This window comes from Pipistrellus kuhlii, unplaced genomic scaffold, assembly GCF_014108245.1.
Source record: "Pipistrellus kuhlii isolate mPipKuh1 unplaced genomic scaffold, mPipKuh1.p scaffold_m20_p_8, whole genome shotgun sequence".
NCBI classification, from domain to species: Eukaryota; Metazoa; Chordata; class Mammalia; order Chiroptera; family Vespertilionidae; genus Pipistrellus; species Pipistrellus kuhlii.
The window spans coordinates 52,650,838-52,670,220 of NW_023425584.1; the positions used below are offsets into that span (position 1 = coordinate 52,650,838).

General features: G+C 39.2%; 1 protein-coding gene across 1 annotated transcript in view; it reads right to left on the reverse strand.

Annotated features, from left to right (window-relative positions):
* Window positions 1–19,383, reverse strand: part of DCHS2 (dachsous cadherin-related 2) — an 88,163-nt gene that overhangs the window by 28,828 nt on the left and 39,952 nt on the right. Inside the window, exons 12-14 of the mRNA XM_036424341.2 lie at window positions 8,305–8,439; window positions 7,882–8,091; window positions 570–1,427 (exon numbers count right to left, since the gene is read on the reverse strand). Of these exons, the coding sequence (XP_036280234.1) occupies window positions 570–1,427; window positions 7,882–8,091; window positions 8,305–8,439 (1,203 nt within the window). The remainder of the gene's footprint in view (window positions 1–569; window positions 1,428–7,881; window positions 8,092–8,304; window positions 8,440–19,383) is intronic.

Genomic DNA, 19,383 nt, shown 5'->3' on the forward strand with positions numbered 1-19,383 from the left:
ACCACCTAACATATACTATACTTTAGATATTTAATATGTTGATTGATACTGTTTTTCTATCTCTGCTAGAATGTAAGCTTCATAAGGACAAGCTTCACAAAAATACTAAAGGCACAATCAACGTGAAAAGCTTTGTCTTTCAGTTCACTAACATATCCCAATGGAAAAGAACCTGGCACATAGTATTCCCCAAAAAATGTGTTGAAGGAGAAAATAAAATATCTGAAGAGTGATGCGTACAGCAGTGGAGTGCTCCAGAGGGCAGAAATGGGATTTATGGATAGACACAAAGTAGGCAGATCTGGGTTCAATATAGGAAGGACTTTTCAAATGAAGGGGTTTTCCAACTTTGTCATGCAACAAATAATCTGCAGAGCTTGTTAAAAACAACAAGGTATAAGTGAACTGGAGGTCACAGTTCAATTCCTGGTCTATATATTGTATATGATATATGATATATATATATATGTGTATGTATGTATATATATGACAACAGATTCTGGACCCCAGACTTAAGCAGAACCTGGAAGAGCTGGAAAGCAGAACAAAAATCTTCAAAGGACACTTACCTGCCTCACAATTTTCAGTCACAATCCCTTTATACAGACGGTGGCTGAAGGACATCTTTACATCCTCTCCTTCCATGTGAACGATCAAGAGTCCACTGGTTGTTCTAGCTGGGACCCCTTGGTCTATAACTTTAAGCCGCAGCCAGATCGGAAAATATTCTGAAGATGGATTTTGCTGAAGCTGAATCTCTCCTGTATACTTATTAATAGAAAACATTGACTGGGCCTCTGCGAAACTAAAAATGACAGTTCCATTGGGCCCCAAGTCTGGATCATTGGCTCTCAGAATGGCAGTTGTCTGGTTTACAGGTGACTGAGGGGAAAGAAAAATATCTAAGGGGTTCTGTTCCCAAACTGGATCATTGTCATTAACATCAGTGACATGCACTTTTATCATTACTGTGGTGCTTCTTGAGCCCTGGACACTACAGTCTCTGGCCACAGCCCAAAATGTATGTTGAGATCTGGCTTCTCGGTCAAGGGCATGGCCAGTTCTCAAAGTGCCTGCCACGGGATCCATGGTGAAGGCATCAGCAGCCTCATCTGTCAGGAAATACTCAGTTTTCCCATTCAGGCCTTCATCCTTGTCCACAGCGGACAGCACAAGAACCACTGTTCCTACATCAGCATCTTCTCTCACGAAGGACTGGTACTGAAGCATGGGAAAGGAAGGGCTGTGGTCATTATCATCCAAGACTCTAACTTGCAACTGCACCAGAGTGCTCCTCGGGGGGTCCCCCAGATCAGAGCACAGGATGACAAGGGCAAAATTGTTGACTTGCTCTCGGTCCAAAGCACGAGTGTTTGAGAGTTCTCCTGACGTTTCATTAATAGAAAAGTACTCATCAGTATTTCCATCTATTAAAAAAAACAAATTCAAAGTTCACTTGAGTTAAAAAAAAAAAAAAAGTAGCAGCCCTTGGCTAGCAATATACATATATATACAGTATATTCACTGATTTGTTCACTCAATAAATATTTATTTCCTGATTACTACATTGTAGTGTTTTTGTAAGTACTGAGACTATAACAGTGAATGTGAATAATAAAGTCCCTGCCCTCATGAATCTTCTATTATTGGAGATAAACAAATTATATAATTCAATATGTATCTTAATTCAATAAATAATTTTAACACCTGCTTTAACTGATTTATATGATTTTTTGTATATGCATATGTAGAACTTTTATATTCATATATTTTTCCTTTTGAGAGGATTAAAATGCATTTTTTATTTGAAAAAAAACAATAGTTGGCAGGGATAAGAAACAGAATATAATTTCCATTTTTATATACCAATCACAGATTAACAGATTGACAAACCCTAGCCAGGTAGCTCTGTGGGTTAGAGCATTGTCCTGATATGCTAAGAGGCTGAGGGTTTAATCCCCTGTCAGTATACATATACAAGAATTAACCAAATAATGTATAAATAAGTTCTCTCTCTTTCTCTCTCTCTCTCTCTCTCTCTCTCTCTCTCTCTCTCTCTCTCTCTCTCTCATAAGTTTAAAAAAAATGCAAAACTTTTATAAATTGATAACAGTAATTTTCCCAAACATTACTCACTACAGATTGTAGGCCATTTATACCTTTCCATGGCACCTTGTGCATGAATCATAACACTTCTGTTAGTGGAACACTTGTCTATTTCTTCTATAACATAATCAAGGGGGATATTTTATCCATCTCTGCATCCTTCAAAAAATATTTCCTTTACTACTGTCCCTGGTACTAAGTGGAATGTAAGTTAAAGCTGAGACAAAAAGCTTTCAAAGATATTTGAAAGTTACCCTGAGCATCAGTCAGGAAAAATGTGGTTCAATGACTTGCTGGCCATATTCTTGAATGGTGGGCCAATTTTTGGTTGAGGGGCATATTCTTGTATGAGGCACACTATTCCTGATAGTGTGGGAAGTCATTGGAGTCCACTAGAGGCATATGGGGAAGAAGTGGATGGGCATTCAGAGAACACAACAGCCAGAGGTAGTGCTGGAGGCTGAGGAGAAGGGACTTGCATTTGTATTTATTCACAAGACATGGTTAATTTGTACCAAATATAGGGCTGACCAGACAAACTACATTTCTGTGGGATTAGCAAACATTTAAGGAACACCTTTCTTCTACCAAGTATGTGCTGGATGCTGGAATAGCAGGAGATTAGGGCATGATCCCAGCCTCCAAGAGTTTATAGCTCAGGAGGAAAGGTGGGTCAGGACTTGGACATTAAAGTGTGGTGTGAAAATCATATACTCAGGACACTAGGAAGCACAGAGGAAGGGTACACAGTCCTGTGTTAGGATGTTCAGGCTATGCTTATTAGAAAGTGACATTAAAACTAACTCCTAAAGGGGAGGAAGACAGGATGCAAATTTCAAAGACAGGGAAGAGGAAGAGGAAGAGGAAGAGGGAAGAGCATGTGTGAAGTCCCAGGAGTAGGAGAAATGAATGGTTGCAAATGTTTAAGTGAACACGTGGTCCCCTGGGTATTTAAATGTCAGTGGTATGGAGAGGGTTGGTAGTGGATTTCAGAGGTAAGCAGGTGTCTAATCATGAAGTGCTCTGTGCACAATGATGAAGGGTCTATACTTTATCTTAAAGTCCATGGGAGTCCTTGAAGGACTGCAGAAGGAAAGTGTTACGAATCACATTTCTGTTTTAGAAAGAGTATTGGGCATCAGTGTCAAAGCTTGAATAGAATACTGAGGTTCAGCGATTGCTATGGTAATCTACTTGAGCAATGAGGAGGTTCTGAAATCAAATGTGTAGAGAGGACGTGGACATATTCCAAAAATATTAAGGAGGAAAAAATGAGTAAGGAAGTGCCAAAACTGGTTTGGCTCAGTGGATAGAGTGTAGGTCTGCGGACTGAAAGGTCCCAGTTTTGATTCTGGTCAAGGGCATGTATATTGGTTGCGGGCACATCCCCAGTAGGGGGTATGCAGGAGGCAGCTGATCGATGTTTCTCTCTCATTGATGTTTCTAAATCTCTATCCCTCTCTCTTCCTTTCTGTAAAAAATCAATAAAATATTTATTTTTTAAAATGAGTAAGGAAGAATTCATGATGGGCTTAGGTGAAAGACAAGTGTTTAGACCAGTTCTCTTTAAAGTGAGGTCTGAGTGCCCCCAGGCTTATATGAAGCTTCCCAAGGAGTATCTAGGAACAGGTAGTTTTAAGGTGATTTCCAGAAGCTCAGTTCTCATGTTCTCATTACTAAAATTGTTCCACCTAAGAAATCACCTAGAATCACGTGGGTTTGCCTTTCCCACATTTATTCTTGCTATCACCCTTCTTTCGGATTATAAAGAAAGGCTCACGTCTCACCCATCCTAACCTGACCAAGATGTACCACCCCAAAATGTAAAACTTCCTGCCAAGCAAAGAGGCATTCCCAACATTGGTGTTCAGTGTTGAAACAGTGACTGACTTTCATGGCTGGGGAATGCATCCTTTCATAGTTGGGAGGAATCTTTGAGATGAACTAAATTGTAGGACCTATCCAAGTTTCTAAGTCATAAAATAAAAATAAAGATCAATCATTGATATGGGGTTTTATTTCAGAAATATTACTGTTCTACCAATAATCCTCTCCCATGTAAAACATGCGAACAAGCATTTTCAGTGCTTACATGTGTAACAAGATTCTTTTAAGGGCAAGTTGAGCAAAAACAGCTGATAACCACCAGCAGAGACTGTAAGAGAAGCCAGACCATAATGGGGGGATAAGAAGGAGGTGCTGCTAAGTTTGTTTTTGGACACTTTGATAATGTGATGCTGTTGTATACGATTTGGGTCCTCGAGGCTGCCAGGAAAAATTGAAACAATTTGAAATGGGAGGAAGAAGGGTAAGTGGATATCCTGGGTTAAGAAAAAGATTACTGGGTGTCCAATGTGGCTTTGACATCAAGAGTTACCTTCCACCTTTACCATCTCTCAGCTACTTTACCACTCTAAATTTTTTACATGGTTTTTGGTGTGTGTAAGTGTGTGTGTGTGTGTGTGTGTGTGTGTGTGTGTGTGTGTGTTTCTTAGAATTTTTCTTGAACTAATTTAACATCTTTTTGGTTTGTTCATTAATTAATGAGTTAAATACACATCTTTGGCAGTCATTAATTTTATATTTGTATGACAGTCACTAGTTGAGTTGTTGTTGTTTTTAAAGTCCATTAGTGCTTGACATCTAGGGGGCAGATAAAGATTGGGAGATATTGGGGTACCAGTGGTAGCTGAAGACAGGGACTGGATGAAATGATGCAATAAGAGTGCATCTATGAGACAAGAGAAAGGATAAGCACAAAAAAAACCCGGAAACTCCAACAAGTCAGAGGACCACCAGGAGAACAGAGACATTGGGAAGACTTGTCTAGAAGGATAGGGAGAAAGTGGCTTTCTGAAGTCAAGGTCAGACCAAGTGTCCACGGCATGATGCATGAAGGCATAAAGCAGTACAATGAAATTAAGAACTGAAAAGGATCCACTGGGTTTAGCAACAAGATCTTTAGTGTCTTTTGCAAAGACATTTTTAGCAGAGTGACTTCTGTGCAACATGTTGCAATGAACAAAGGAATGAAAATGAAGTAAAGACAAAGAAACCAGAGTGCAGGTGATTTTAAGCTGTTAACCGAGCGGGACATATAAATACGTCAAACGTAAACAATATTGGGAACAGGTAGGACGTATGAATACGTCCTTGAAATATATGTTGCGCCCCGAGAGGGACGGGTATATAATTTTTGTAATCTTTTTTTTTATTTTATTGATTTTTTTACAGAGAGGAAGAAAAGGGGAGGGATAGAGAGTTAGAAATATCGATGAGATGAGAGAGAAACATCGATCAGCTGCCTCTTGCACACCCCCCACTGGGGATGTGCCGGCTATCAAGGTACATGCCCTTGACCAAAATCAAACCCGGGACCTTTAGGTCCAAAGGCTGACACTCTATCCACTGAGCCAAACCGGTTTCGGCTATTTTTTGTAATCTTTATCATTGTTTGTAAAATTTATAATTTTTTAATTTGACGTGCCCATTTTTTTTTGTCGGTATTCTTTTCTATTTTTTTTATAATTTTGTATTTTCCTTTGTGATTTATATATATAAATAAATGAATATATATATTAATATTTCATTTATTTTCATTAAGTATAAATAAAAAAAATAATATGAAATTATGTCCTCCGGGCGTGACGTACTGACAAGTCCTATTGAAAGAGTACGCACCCCTTACAGGTTGTGTCATTAAAAAGGGAACTCCCCGGTTAACAGGTTTTAAGAAGCTTAATTGTTAAGACAAATAGATTGTGAGTAAAGTGATACATCTAAGGGGCGGGGGGGTGTTTTTCAAAATGGGAAAGAATGGCAAAAAGTGATGGGGAAAGCCAAGAGGAGGAGAAAAGATGGCAATTCAGAAAAAAGAAGTGAATGGTACAAGGAACATCCCTGATGCCATAGATGGGGACGGGTGGCAGTCTAACGAAAGTGTTTGTAATTGGTTCTCACCAAGATAAAGTCAGAAATTGAGAGTAAGCATTTAGAAAATTGTATAGCGGCTCAAGAGAATAATTTTATGTCTGCAGATTACAATAGTTCTTAAAAATTGGGGTTTGCATTTTGCATTTACAGGGGATTCTTTCCCTCTGTAACTTATTGTATTTTATAAAAGTATCAGTCACAAAAGATTGAAATTAAAAAATATAAACCTTGGCCCCTAATCACAGCTGGTTTGAGAAGGTTTAGAAGGGTGAAGTTTACAGAGGAGGACATTCCTATTCCACTGCAACAGGAGAAGAAGAGGAAAGGCCTGGGCTTGCTGATGTAAGTAACTTACAGGGAGTATTATTCTGTGGGATGGCAGTATGATAGCACCTTATCCTTAGGAAATAATAAAAATATTGTTCAGCATAGCACTTTCATAATAGTAGGACTTTTCAATATCTAAATGACCATAAAAAGGAATGAGTTAAATAAATGCTATGCATATGTATAAGAAACATCATTAGAAATGTCTGTTCATTGACGTGAAAGATTTACAGAGTATGTTAGCTTAAAAAAATGAAGAAACAATATAAATTATTCAGTACATTTAAAATTGGTATCTGGCCGAAACCGGTTTGGTTCAGTGATAGAGCGTCGGTCTGTGGACTGAAAGGTTCGATTCCGGTCAAGGGCATGTACATTGGTTGTGGGCACATCCCCAGTAGGGGGTGTGCAAGAGGCAGCTGGTCGATGTTTCTCTCTCATCGACATTTCTAGCTCTCTATCTCTCTCTCTTCCTCTCTGTAAAAAGTCAATAAAAATATATTAAAACAATAAAATAAAATAAAATTGGTATCTGTATTCCCTAGACTCATGAAAAAGTGTTTGCCACAATACCAAATGAGTTATCTCTGCATGACATAAGACTTTTTGTGCTATTACTTTTTTGTGTGTTTTTTAAAAATAAATTGTATGTATATTCTACAACAATTACATATCATTTTATAATCAGGGGTAAAAACATTTTGGAGTACAATTGGTGGTACAAAGAAAATGTAGACTGATTATAGAATTTTTACCACATAGAATAATCACTTCCAGAAGCCAGTCTTAAAACTATGTTCACAAAACCTTAACACAGTTTCTCTGCATCAGAAGCATTATTCTCTCCTCAACTCCTACCATTCCATGTTCTCTGTGACAATTCCTAAAAAGCTGACTCTTCAATCTCTCTTTTATTAGGTGATTAAGATATGGCTCTCTCAAGCTGACTGTGCTGATGCGGAAGTTATTCTGTCAGAAATCCTTATGCCTCCAATCCAAAGATGCCAGATCACAAAATTATCTTCTAGAGAAGTCCCTAAAGACCTCCATCTGCAGGGTATGTTGTAGATCTGATGTGTTACATTGGTATTCAGAACTTGGAACTGTTTGCCCACTCATGTGCTCTAGGTCCTTCTAGAAAGACCTAAAAAAAAAAAAAGTCTGAATTGCTCAAAATATTAAAAATAAGTTATTATAAGAGAGAAACAAAAGTAGGGAGGGAAAAGCTATCTGTCCAACTGTACATCATTAATGTTAATTAACTTAGGGCACTAAAATGCATTGCCCTATAGAAAAATTTATAAGAGTACTTGGCAGTAGATTTTTAAAGAATTTGGAGGGTAGTGGTTCCAGATGGCTGTAGCAAGGAGTGGAGAGAAAACCCAGGGCACCAATCGGTTCTTACTGGGTGTGTAGGCATTCTAATAGATACCAAATACAAAATCATCATACAGTGTGTGTCAACTGGGTCAGTACCTTGGGGAGTGGGGAGGGTTTAATAATGAAAACACTTACCAATTATATAATACTTGACAGCTCCATTATTGCCAGTATCCATATCAAAGGCCAAAAGAGTGTAGACCACCCCTGGTTCTTGGTTTTCCAGAACCTCTATGTCATGAGCGGGGACAATGATCTTCGGAGCATGGTCATTTTCATCTTCCACAGTACAGAGAATGGTGGTGGTGCTGGACAACGAAGGGACTCCTCCGTCTCGAACAAGAACTGACAAGGAATGAAAAATGGCACAGAGTGTGGCCAAAAATTTATACCCAAAATGCACTGCCCTAACTAGATAGCATCAGACCAAACTGACAGGTAGCCCCGGCTTAATTATGTTTTATTTAAAGACACCCTACTGAAATGCAAAATTTCAGCACTGAACTTTCTCCTGCCCATTTTTGTTTATTTGCTTAGCAGAGTCAAGGGATCCCTTACCTCGGAGGGTGAGGACTTCCTGAACTTCTCTGTCAAGTGTAGTGGCTGTCACTACCTCTCCAGTGTCAGCATTTATCTCGAACAGCCCAGACGATGAACCCGGCATGATTTCATACTGAAGTTTGGAATTTATTCCTTAAGGAAAATATATATTTTTTAAAATTAGCAATTATCCCTTTGAATCTATTCTTTTGTTTTCCCATTCCTTTTCCTATGAACATGTTAAGTGATGAATGAAAAGGGCAAAACAACCTTCAATTTAAGGTTAAAAAAACAAAACAACACCACATCAAAACCTATTTACCTATCCTTGCTAAATAAAAGCCTCATGAGCTGAAATGCTTGATTTTTAAGTCATAAGACTTCTCCAAAGTGAATGCTTACTATCCTTTCCCTCCCATTGAGTGACTATGCAACTCTACAACATATTTCTAATTATTCCTTCTAATAGTACTTGTGACTTAATGACATACTTGTAGGCTTGCAGGGCAAGGGACAGTTTCTGTAGATTATATAGGGAAGCACGGGATTTGGTTGGAATATCTCTAAGGGGGATTCTCCAAAAGATCGGGGCAGCCCCTACCTTGACTTTTCCAAACAAGTCCGATCCCCAGGGTCTTAAAGAATCTCTATGTTTAGTCTTTAAGCTCCGACCTTGTAGTAGATTGCATTTTCTCAAGAATGCTTACCTTGCTGGTTGTATCTAGAGGTAATTTTAGTTCAAGCTGTTGTGACAATAAAAGCCTAAGGAGATAGGCAAACAGGGCTCTTTGCTCCTGAAGCAAAACAGCCCCTTAACCTTTCTTTCACAGAAACATGTGTCAGAATAATATGTTCATCCATCGCTCAGGGTATGCTGACCAGCCCTGGCAGGTTGACCCCTATTTCAAAGTTTGCACTCAATTTTGCCACCCTTCATTCTCCAGCACAGTAGGCAAGCTCATAGAGTTGCTTCTATACATATATTTTGTTTTGTTTTCTAGTTAGTATTCCATATCCTCTCTGGAGTGAAAAATGCAGTGCTGCATTATTCAATATTATAAAAAGAATTCTTCCCATATGTTTGTGGTTTCATTTCTCCCCTGATAAAAGCATTAGGCCATTTCCATCACTGGCTGTAAAAGAGCTTTCATACTATTAAAGTGAACAGGTTAATTCCGTGCCATTGTAGCTTAGTTGCACTTTACACAAGTTCCTTTCAATCATTTTTCTATATTCTTTTCTTAACTGACAAGAATCTATGCATAGATGTAGTGTAGAGAGCCGCCTAAGAAGGCACATGGACATTCTTTTAATTCTTATCAGCTGAGCCTGAGGGCACTGGCAGAGTCCTGTTATCAGTACTGAATTCTTATCTTTATCCGTGTACTTGGAATGAGGAACAAATAGGACCTTGATATGATAAATCTCGTCCTTGTACCAAAAAATGAGGAACTTACCCAGGTCTTGATGAATAGGACCTGGGCACACCCAAACCTCCTTTTGACCTTAAACTTCCCCTTTGGAAACCAATAAATGTGCTGTGTTGTCTGTGGTAGGTGTGACTGCCTCTCCATCAGAGAGGTGGCACCCACCTAGCGCCCAGCTTGATGAATCTATTTCTGCCTCTTGTCTCTTTTTTTTCTCTAATTTCTTAATCCCCAGCTCCTCCACTCAGGAACTTGTCATTTTCTGTGATGGACATGGAAAACAGAGAAAATGCCCACCGCAATATAGTACTTAGAATATCTGATATATAATTTAATAAAGGATGAAATATTGTTCTTTGACCTTAAGATAAAAAAAAAACCCTTCAATTACAAATTTCCATCTTGCCAGTCTTAAAATGTAAGTTTCACTCTGATCTAGTGACTGCGATATAGGACTGAGTGCTACAAGGCATGGAATAGAATGCTAGTTTTCTAATATATATCTTCTTACCATGTCCCTTAAAGAGGAAAGGTATTTGAGGTAATCTGCAGGCATTTAAAACTTTTTTAAAGTTTAATAAAATAGGTTCAATATATTTGATATGCTATAGCCAGAAGTCACCAAAATATTTCACTCTGTCATTAGACACTAGGCATTAGGCATAACATTACATTAACAATTATTTAATATCATAGTAATCACTTTGACCTCATAATGATCGCATAATCTCCCCTCTAGCCAAGAAAAAATTTCTAAGAATCCCAGATTGTTAAAAGTTTGTTATTCCTGTTTATGTCTTCTGACATTATGGAAATGGGAACAATACCATCTTACATTTATTTTGCTTGCTCCTCAAATATGTAGTGAGCAAAATTAGGTGAAAAGCATGGTGCTAACTGGCCAAGGAGACAGTGGTAAGTCAAACAGGTTTGGCCTCTGCCTGGATGGAGCTGACATGAGAAAGGCACCTTTTTATTTTTGGACATTTTATTTTTGAAATAAATTTACTCACTATATAATTTACTATATATTACACATAATATTATGTATGACATTATAGACTTTAAAATCCCAACACTTGTCAAACCTATAAATGTCTTTAAAGGTTTAAACATAAACTCAAATCTTTCTATTTTCACTTTCTTCCATTGTTCCCATTGTTCTTTAATGTGCTTTGCCACTATAACCAATATTTTCCTGACTTTTCAGAAACTTTTTGATTTTATTATTTCTATTTTTGATATAGCTTTAAACCATTCACCTGAAATCCACCAAGTGCATTACTAAAGGTAAATGAGATCTTTTTTTATAACTACTAGTGGCCCAGTGAATGAAATTTGTGCACTCGGTGGGGAGGTAGTCCCCCAGCCTGGCTTGTGCCCTCTTACAGTGCGGGAGTCCTGTGATTGATCACTCCAAACTTCACACCTTCACAACTTGAATAGTGTGAGATAAATTTAAAGTATTCTACTTTGGCTCTTTTAGAGCTCAGTTCCTTGCTTCTTCCTTCACACACCCTTATGACCCACCAGAACAAAGAGACCATCACCAAACTTGAAAATTAAGAAAAGAAAACAGATTAGTCAAAACCATTACCTTACTAAGCAATCTGGAAATCTGGATCTGAATCTATTCTGTGATATAAATACATGGCACACATAGAGTAAAGGACGTGTGTGTGCCACTCAAGTCTGTGCATACATAAACACATCTGCTCTTAGACCTCAAGACCTACAGCCTTTTGAGCTCTTAATTTCTCCCACTATAGGATAACTTTCCTCTTCAATTCATTTCTTTTCCTATCCAAGCGAGCTCCACGAACTCTCACTTTAGCAATCTCATACATTCCTCAGGTCCTTGGTTTTTTGCCAAAGAAGAGCAGCAAAACTCCAACCCAGGATTATATCGGCCATCTCTCTGCCCTCCTTGAGTATCCAGCAGATACCTGGAGTTGGCGAAAATTTCACAATAGCATAGATTGAGGGCACAGAAATGTCCTTGTTATCTGGTGATCTTTCCAAATCTCCTTGCTCACCTCTCTCCCATTCATGTCTGCCACCCAAACACCTCCTGGCTCACTCTCACAGATTCTCCCCTTCCTACTCTCGGATAAATGGGGACATTGGGAAAAAACTTCAACTTTCTGCATCTGTACTCCACTCCACCTCCTGCTTTCTGTCTCTGTGGCAAAAGAACTCTTCAAATGCTCTCCTTGGAATTTTCCTTTTGATTCTGCTTTCTCATTTATTCTCCCCCACCACCATATTATATTCTTCTCTAGCTATAAGAATCAATTTTTTTCCCCTTTTTTTCATAGCCAAGTGTCTCTAAAAAAATACTACCCATTCTCTGCAGCTAGCTTGAGACTACTGCCATACTAAGCTACTTTTTCTATAGTTACCAATGACTATCTGATTATAAACTATACTGGTCATTTTTAGTTCTTATCTTCAGATATTGCTGAAGATACGTGTGCCATTGATCTTTTTTAAAAAAAAAGACAGAAAGGAACCAAAGGAGTGTGGTAATAAGGAGACTGGGAAGAAGGGAAGGAGGAAAACTGAATTCAGTTTATACTCATAAACAGATGACACCATGTGTTTGCACTGAGGTTCAGCTATTTGGTTGTTTCATTCATTCATTCATTCATGCATGGGATGCATTCATTCATTCATGTATTCCTTTATGCAATGCACATCTACTGAGTGCCAGGCCCTGGAAAGGTATCACTGAATAATAAGTAATTATCCTGACCCTCAGAGTTACCCTCTAGTGGGGAAGACAATGCAATCAATGTTATATACAGCACAGTTAAATATATTAAATCACTGAGGAAGTGGATCAGGGAAGACTTATCACCGGTAGATAGTTCACTAATGATATCATTCAGTAAACATGTAGAGAGAGTGATAGTTAGTTGCCAGGTGATAAGAAATAACTGATAGTAAGAAGACAAATTCTCTGCCCTCACAGTGTTTACAGTAGAGCACGAGATACAGATAACTTAGCAGGCAATTATGATTGCACATGATAAGATATGACTGAGTAAGTATACGTTGCCTTTTGTATAAGCTAAGACCCTGAAGATGAATAGCATTTAATTGGTAAGAGGAAAGAAAGAGTGTTGGCCCCAAACGGACATCTTAGGGAGACTGAGAGTCAGAAGAAGAGACAGGACTTCCTTCCTCCCATTTGCTTACTGTCTCTATCAGCAATGCCACTTGACCTGGCTGAAACAACTGCCCACAGCTTTCAGTCTCTTGGGTACTCCAGGATCAGGCTCTGCAGAGCTCCTCTCATTTTCTTCCTAGGTTCTGATCAACTCAACCTCTTATTATTTTCCAAGATTTTTCCTATGTTACTTCAAGATTCCCCTGTTTGCTCATCCAGCTTTCCAACCTCTCATTTTCCTGCCTGCACCTAACTAATGCAGTACTTGGCACTAGGAGTGGGTCCCAGGTAACAGGAACTCTGGAATTGGTTTATGTCTCTGGCCTTGAAAGCACTGTTTAGTTCCTGGCCCATGGACAATCACTTGCAGTGATCTGAAAATCATATAAATTACTACCTGTGTCCGACTGTAATGAAGTGACTATTAAATGACTCAAATTTCTTAGAGGACCAAATGGTGCGGGCTTGTGCCATGTGATAGTAAAAAGGACTATGATGTGAGATGGCTGTTCCTGAGTATACTAGGAACTTACAGAAAGAAAATTGCACCAATACAACTCCTAGGACAATGGAAACTAAGGAGAAAATAAACAAATGGGATTACATCAAAATGAAAATCTTCTGTACATCAAAAGAAACCATCAACAAAACAACAAGAAACCCCACTGCATGGGAGAACATATTTGAAAATGTTATCACCAATGAGGGTTTAATCTCCAACATTTATAGGGAACTCATACAACTTTAAAAAAGAAAGATAAACAATCCAATAAAAAAAAATGGGCAAAGGACCTAAATAGAAACTTTTCAAAAGAGGACATACAGAAAGCCAAGAGACATACGAAAACATGCTCAAAGTCACTAGTCATCAGAGAGATGCAAATCAAATGACAATGAGATACCATTTCACACCTGTCAGAATGGCTGTCATCAACAAATCAACAAATGACAATCGCTGGAGAGGATGTGGAGAAAAAGGAACTCTTCTTCACTGCTGGTGGGAACGCAGACTGGTGCAGCCACTGTGGAAAAACAGTATGGCCTTTCCTCAAAAAATTAAAAATGGAATCGCCATTTGACACAGTAATATCACTTCCAGGAAATGGTACCCCAAGAAAACAGAAACATAAATAAGAAAGATATATGCACCCCTATGTTCATAGCAGCACGATTTATAATAGCTAATATTTGGAAACATCCTAAATGCCCATCAACAGATGAGTGAATTAGAAAACTGTGGTACATCTACACAATGGAATACTATGCTGCTGTAAAAAAGAAGGAATGTTTACCATTTGCGACAGCATGGATGGAACTGGAAAGCATTATGCTAAGTGAAATAAGCCAGTCAATGAAAGATAAATACCACATGATCTCACTCATTTGTGGAATTTAAAGAACATTATAAACTGACTAGAGGCCCAGTGCACAAAATTCATGCAGCGGGGAGGTCCCTTCACCCCGGTCTGCACCTACTCACAATCTGGGGCCCCTCAGAAGATATCAGCAGTCGGAGAGCCCTCTCACAATCTTGAACCACTTGCTCCCAACTGCTTGCCTGCCTGCCTGCCTGCCTGATCTCCCCTAACCACTCTGCCTGCCTGCCTGATTGCCTCTAACCTCTTGCCTGCATGCCTGATGGCCCCTAACTGCTTTTGCCTTGGCCCCCACACCCAGGGCCCAGGCTTTCCTCCTCTAGCCAGCCACAGGCAACCGAGACCTGGACTTCCCTCCCTCTGGCCAGCTGCAGGCACTTGGGACCCGGGCCAGCTTTACCCAGGCTGGCCGCAGACACCTGGGCCCCAGCTTTGTCAAGAAGGATGTCCAGATTGACATCCGGAAGATGTTCAGTCTATCTGGTCTAATTAACATATTACCCTTTTATTAGTTCACATGTGTCAAACATAAGGCCCACGGGCCAAATCCGTCCCGCCAGGCCTTGCAATATGGCCCGCACCGCGCTGTCATCACTGCACTCCGCTGCGTTTCCATCACAATGACAGTTTATGACTGTTCAGTAAACCATTCGGCCCGCGATTTAGGCTGGATTTTAGATTTTGGCCCCTTCTCTGATTGAGTTCGACACCCCTAGTATAGATGATCAAAAAGAGATACAGAGGCAAAGAAGCATTGCCAAACTACAGTGGGAAGACAGGAGTGGATTGGTAAGAAATCAACTGAAGGACTTTTATGCATGCATATAAGTATAACCAATGGACGCAAGACACTGGGGGTGAGGGGTGAGGACATGTGACATGTGCCGGGGGGGGGGGGGGGGGGTAGGGGAGGCCAGGGGTGGAGGTCAATGGGGGGGAAAAAGGAGACATATATACTACTATTTTATTACTTTAAACAATAAAATAAAATTTAAAAAAAGGAAAAGAAAGATAATTACAAGCTGCGGCTTTATACATGCAGCTCAGGCATAGTTGAACACCAGAAAGCTTCTTTGGAAGCCCTAACATTAATCTTCCTGAAGATCAGATCAAGTTGAGTGGCAGATACAAGAGGTAACTTCTTGCACGGGGATGTTTATTGACCTGAAGACCCATGGCTACAGTCAGATCTCAATAGTCATGTACAAATCTGACTCAGATGCATGCAGCTTACAGTTTCAAAACAATATCAAGTTTTCTAATATATATTGGAATAAACCTGAAGCTTATGTGTGGAAGTCATTTCCGAGGATATGAAATAAAAATAATAAATAAAAATAAAAAAATCAACATAATTTTGATTCAGGATGGATTTTATTTATATATTGTGCTTCCCAGAGATTAGGAGTTTAATAAGTTAGCTCATATAGCTTTGTCTCTTGACAGTTTCTTTGACTGACTCGGATCCATACTGGATGCCCTCCCCCCACTACATTTCCTGAGTTCAGAAGGTTCTTCTTTCATAAAGATCCTTGAAAAGACATTGGTTAAAGGGACATCAGCATCCTTTAAAAGCCTACAGTAGTTGTCTCTGTGTAGAATATATAGAGGATGGTGCCATTGGTCCTGAGAAAACCAACACTCTACACTAATATATAAGGATTAGCAGAGGTAATTTGCTTTCAACCAGCAGAGTACATCTACAGGGTAAACTCTTCCACTATCATCCATCACCTACTTAGCAAAGATATTGATCATCTTGGCAGCCAGTAGAATACCACATTGAGTCACCACTATGATGCTATCAAAATCAAAACTGATGAGCAGCAAGTAACAAGTAACTTAGATGTGTTAACTAGATACATGTATTAGACCAGCAATTGGCAAACTACAACCTACTGACCAAATCCAGCCTGCCCCTGCTTTTGAAAAGTTTTATTGAAACACAGCCATACTCACTTCTTTATGTGTTACCTATTGCTGTTGTCTTGCTGCAGTAACAGAATTGAATAACAGAGACTGCATGGCCTATAAAGCTAAAAACGTCTACCGTCTCCCCCTTTATGGAGAAAAGTTGGTGGGACCCACCCTAGCTGGTTTGGCTCAGTGGATAGAGTGTCGGCCTGCGGACTGAAGGGTCCTTTCCAGGCAGGGCACATGCCCGGGTAGCAGGTGCGATCCCCAGTAGGGGGTGTGCAGGAGGCAGTCAATCAATGATTTGCTTACCACTGATGTTTCTAACTCTCCCTCCCTTCCTTTCTGAAATCAGCAAAAGTATATAAAAAATAATAAAGTTGTTGTTGTTTATTTTTAAAGTTGGCGGAACCCTATCCTAGAGTAAAGGGTGGGAGTGTGGTAGGAGCTGAGGACAGAGGAAAGATGGACTCATGTTATAAAATGCCTGGTTGTTAAGCTAAAAGCAATAGAACTTTACCATCAAGACTGTGGGGAATTAATAAAGAATTCTGACCAGGGGAGTGCTCTTTTCAGAAACGCTTTTTCAGAAACATAATTTTTCATGTAATCCCTCAACTGTGCAATGCCATGCAGCTCAGACATTTCTGAAGCAAAAAATAGGATCATGCCAGGTTGACTGAATAAATAGATAAATAAATGAATAGATTCTAAAGCAACTTGAAGCAGCTTATTTCACAGATGCTCCGGTTTCTCAGATCTCATAGCCATATTTACTGAGCTCCAAAGTCTTGGCTTGTACTATGTAAGGGTCCTCGAATAAAAATGACTAAACAATGTTCTCAATTCATGAGAAGTTCACAGCCTAATAGGCAGGCAGACAAGTAATCAATTATACAATTACTAGAGGCCCAGTGCATGAAAATCATGCACGTGTGTGGGGGAAGAGAGGGTATGTGTCCCTCAGCCCAGCCTGCACCCTCTCCAATCTGGAACATCCCTCTCACAACCCAGGACTGCTGGCTCCCAAATGCTTGCTTACCTGCCTGCCTGCCTGATTGCCCCTAACCGCTTCTGCCTATCTACCTGATCACCGTAACCATTCCCCTGCCAACCTGATCAATGCTTAACTGCTCCCCTGCCAGCCTGGTCGCCCCAACTGCCCTCCCCTGCAGGTTTGGTTCTCCCAATTGCCCTCCTCTGCAGGCCTGGTCACCCTCAACTGCCCTCCCCTTCAGGCCTGATCCCTTCAGTCTTCCCTCCCTTAGAGACCTGGTCCCTCCCAACTGCCCTGCCCTGCTGGCCATCTTGTGGTGGCCATCTTGTGTCCACATGGGGCAGCCATTTGTGTGGTGGAGTGATTGTCAATTTGTATATTACCCTTTTATTAGATAGGACAATACCATGAAGTCAATGAAATACAACTCTATATCAACTTCATCAGTGATTCTCTTTGGGTGAGTGAAGTTATCAGTGCTCTTACTCTCTTTTTTTTCTCTTCTGTTTACTATTTCATTAATTCTAAGACACATTTTTTTTTCATATTTTAGCATTTCTAAATTGAGATACAATTTACCATTAAGGGTGTCTTAGACTCCATGAAATAGATACTGTCACTGCCAAGTTGCCCCTTGCTATGAGTGTAGGATGTTGGGAGTTGTTCATCTAGCACAGGAAACCAGATGTGGAGTTCATTCAAGATAAACCCAGATAGAGAATATATTTTTATAGAATAGAGAAAAAGATCTCATTGTAGAATTCAACACTTCTGTATGGCAATGTATTTGATATTCACCACCATTTAGTAAAGTATCAGCCAGGAGTGAGTCATCTTCCCAGTGGAGTGGGGCGCCCAGGGGGGAAGGTCTTTTCTCACTAACAATGGAGCTCTTGTTGGTGGCTCCAAGTACTGTAGCAGTTTTAATATCTTAGTTAAAACCTGGTAGTTGTTTTTCCCTTTTAATATAAGAAAAAACTCCTGTTGGAACTAGTGTGAGTCATACATCATAAACATTCGGTGCTGGAATTCCCATGGGTTTTGAAGGCCAACACTTTGAGCTGACATTTTTTAAAACTACACTGTAGAAGGCTAGAAAACATATGTTAAGCTTTCTGGTATTAAGTCATGCTATAGTATTTTTAAAAATACATACTATAAAGTAAACCATTCATAAATTCCAACGTGATGCCAGTATGTTAAAATCTTGATTACGTCATTTAATTCTCATGCATAATCCTTTTTCATTGCTTTAACACAACAAGCCAAAAAAAAAAAAATTTAAAAAGAAAAGAAAAAAAGAAGATTGAGGGAAAATATGTTCAAAATCACAAACATACACACAAATTCACATGCATTTACATAACCACTGCTTCACAGATCTGGCCTCATTAAAAACACTGAAATTTCCAATAAACTGAAATTGTCTCTAAAACATGTGAAGGTACATGAGACTCATGAAGATTCTAAATGTGTACTTCAAGTATCCATAAATGCAGAGCCAGAAAAAACAATTTCAAATCTGAATTCTCCATCCAGCAAACCATAATCTCTAGAATAATGAACAATCAGTTCAAGTAACAGATTGCAGACTATTGATTCTAAAAGAAAATAACACAAATACTGGGCAACTTGACAAAAATTGGAAAGCATATTTATGGTCATCATCTTTAGTTAATATATGCAAATTTGAGAGAAATTCTCTCCTTCCTCTTCAAACATTTAAAACAAAAGAGATCCAGTCAGTAGAATCCATTACAGAAAAATAAAATTATAAAGCTAAAGTCAAGTCCAGGGGAGGAAGCATTTTACAGACTTTAATGATGGCTCAATCGCACATCAGTGACAGTTTGCATATGTCTAAATACTTTGAGAAGTGCTTTCTATGGTGTCCCAAGCCCTGTGTTGCTCAATTTATACCAGACTACACATTAAAAGAATTTCACTGAAGCAGAATTACAGTAAAATACAAAACTTATGTATATTCTCTCTTGTTTCTATCACCCTAAAAGTCAGACTGTGGGAAATGTGCTAAGTCAATTTTTTAAGCACAGATTGGAACAAGCAATTGTTAGTGTGCTCCTAGTGCGGCTTTGAGCATAGTAAGAAAAACTGTTTGATAACACTGCCCCACTCTGGTCAAAAGAGAGATTAGATAGCCCTTAAAATGAAAGTTTTTGTAGCATGACATCCAAATTCATGTAAAATACA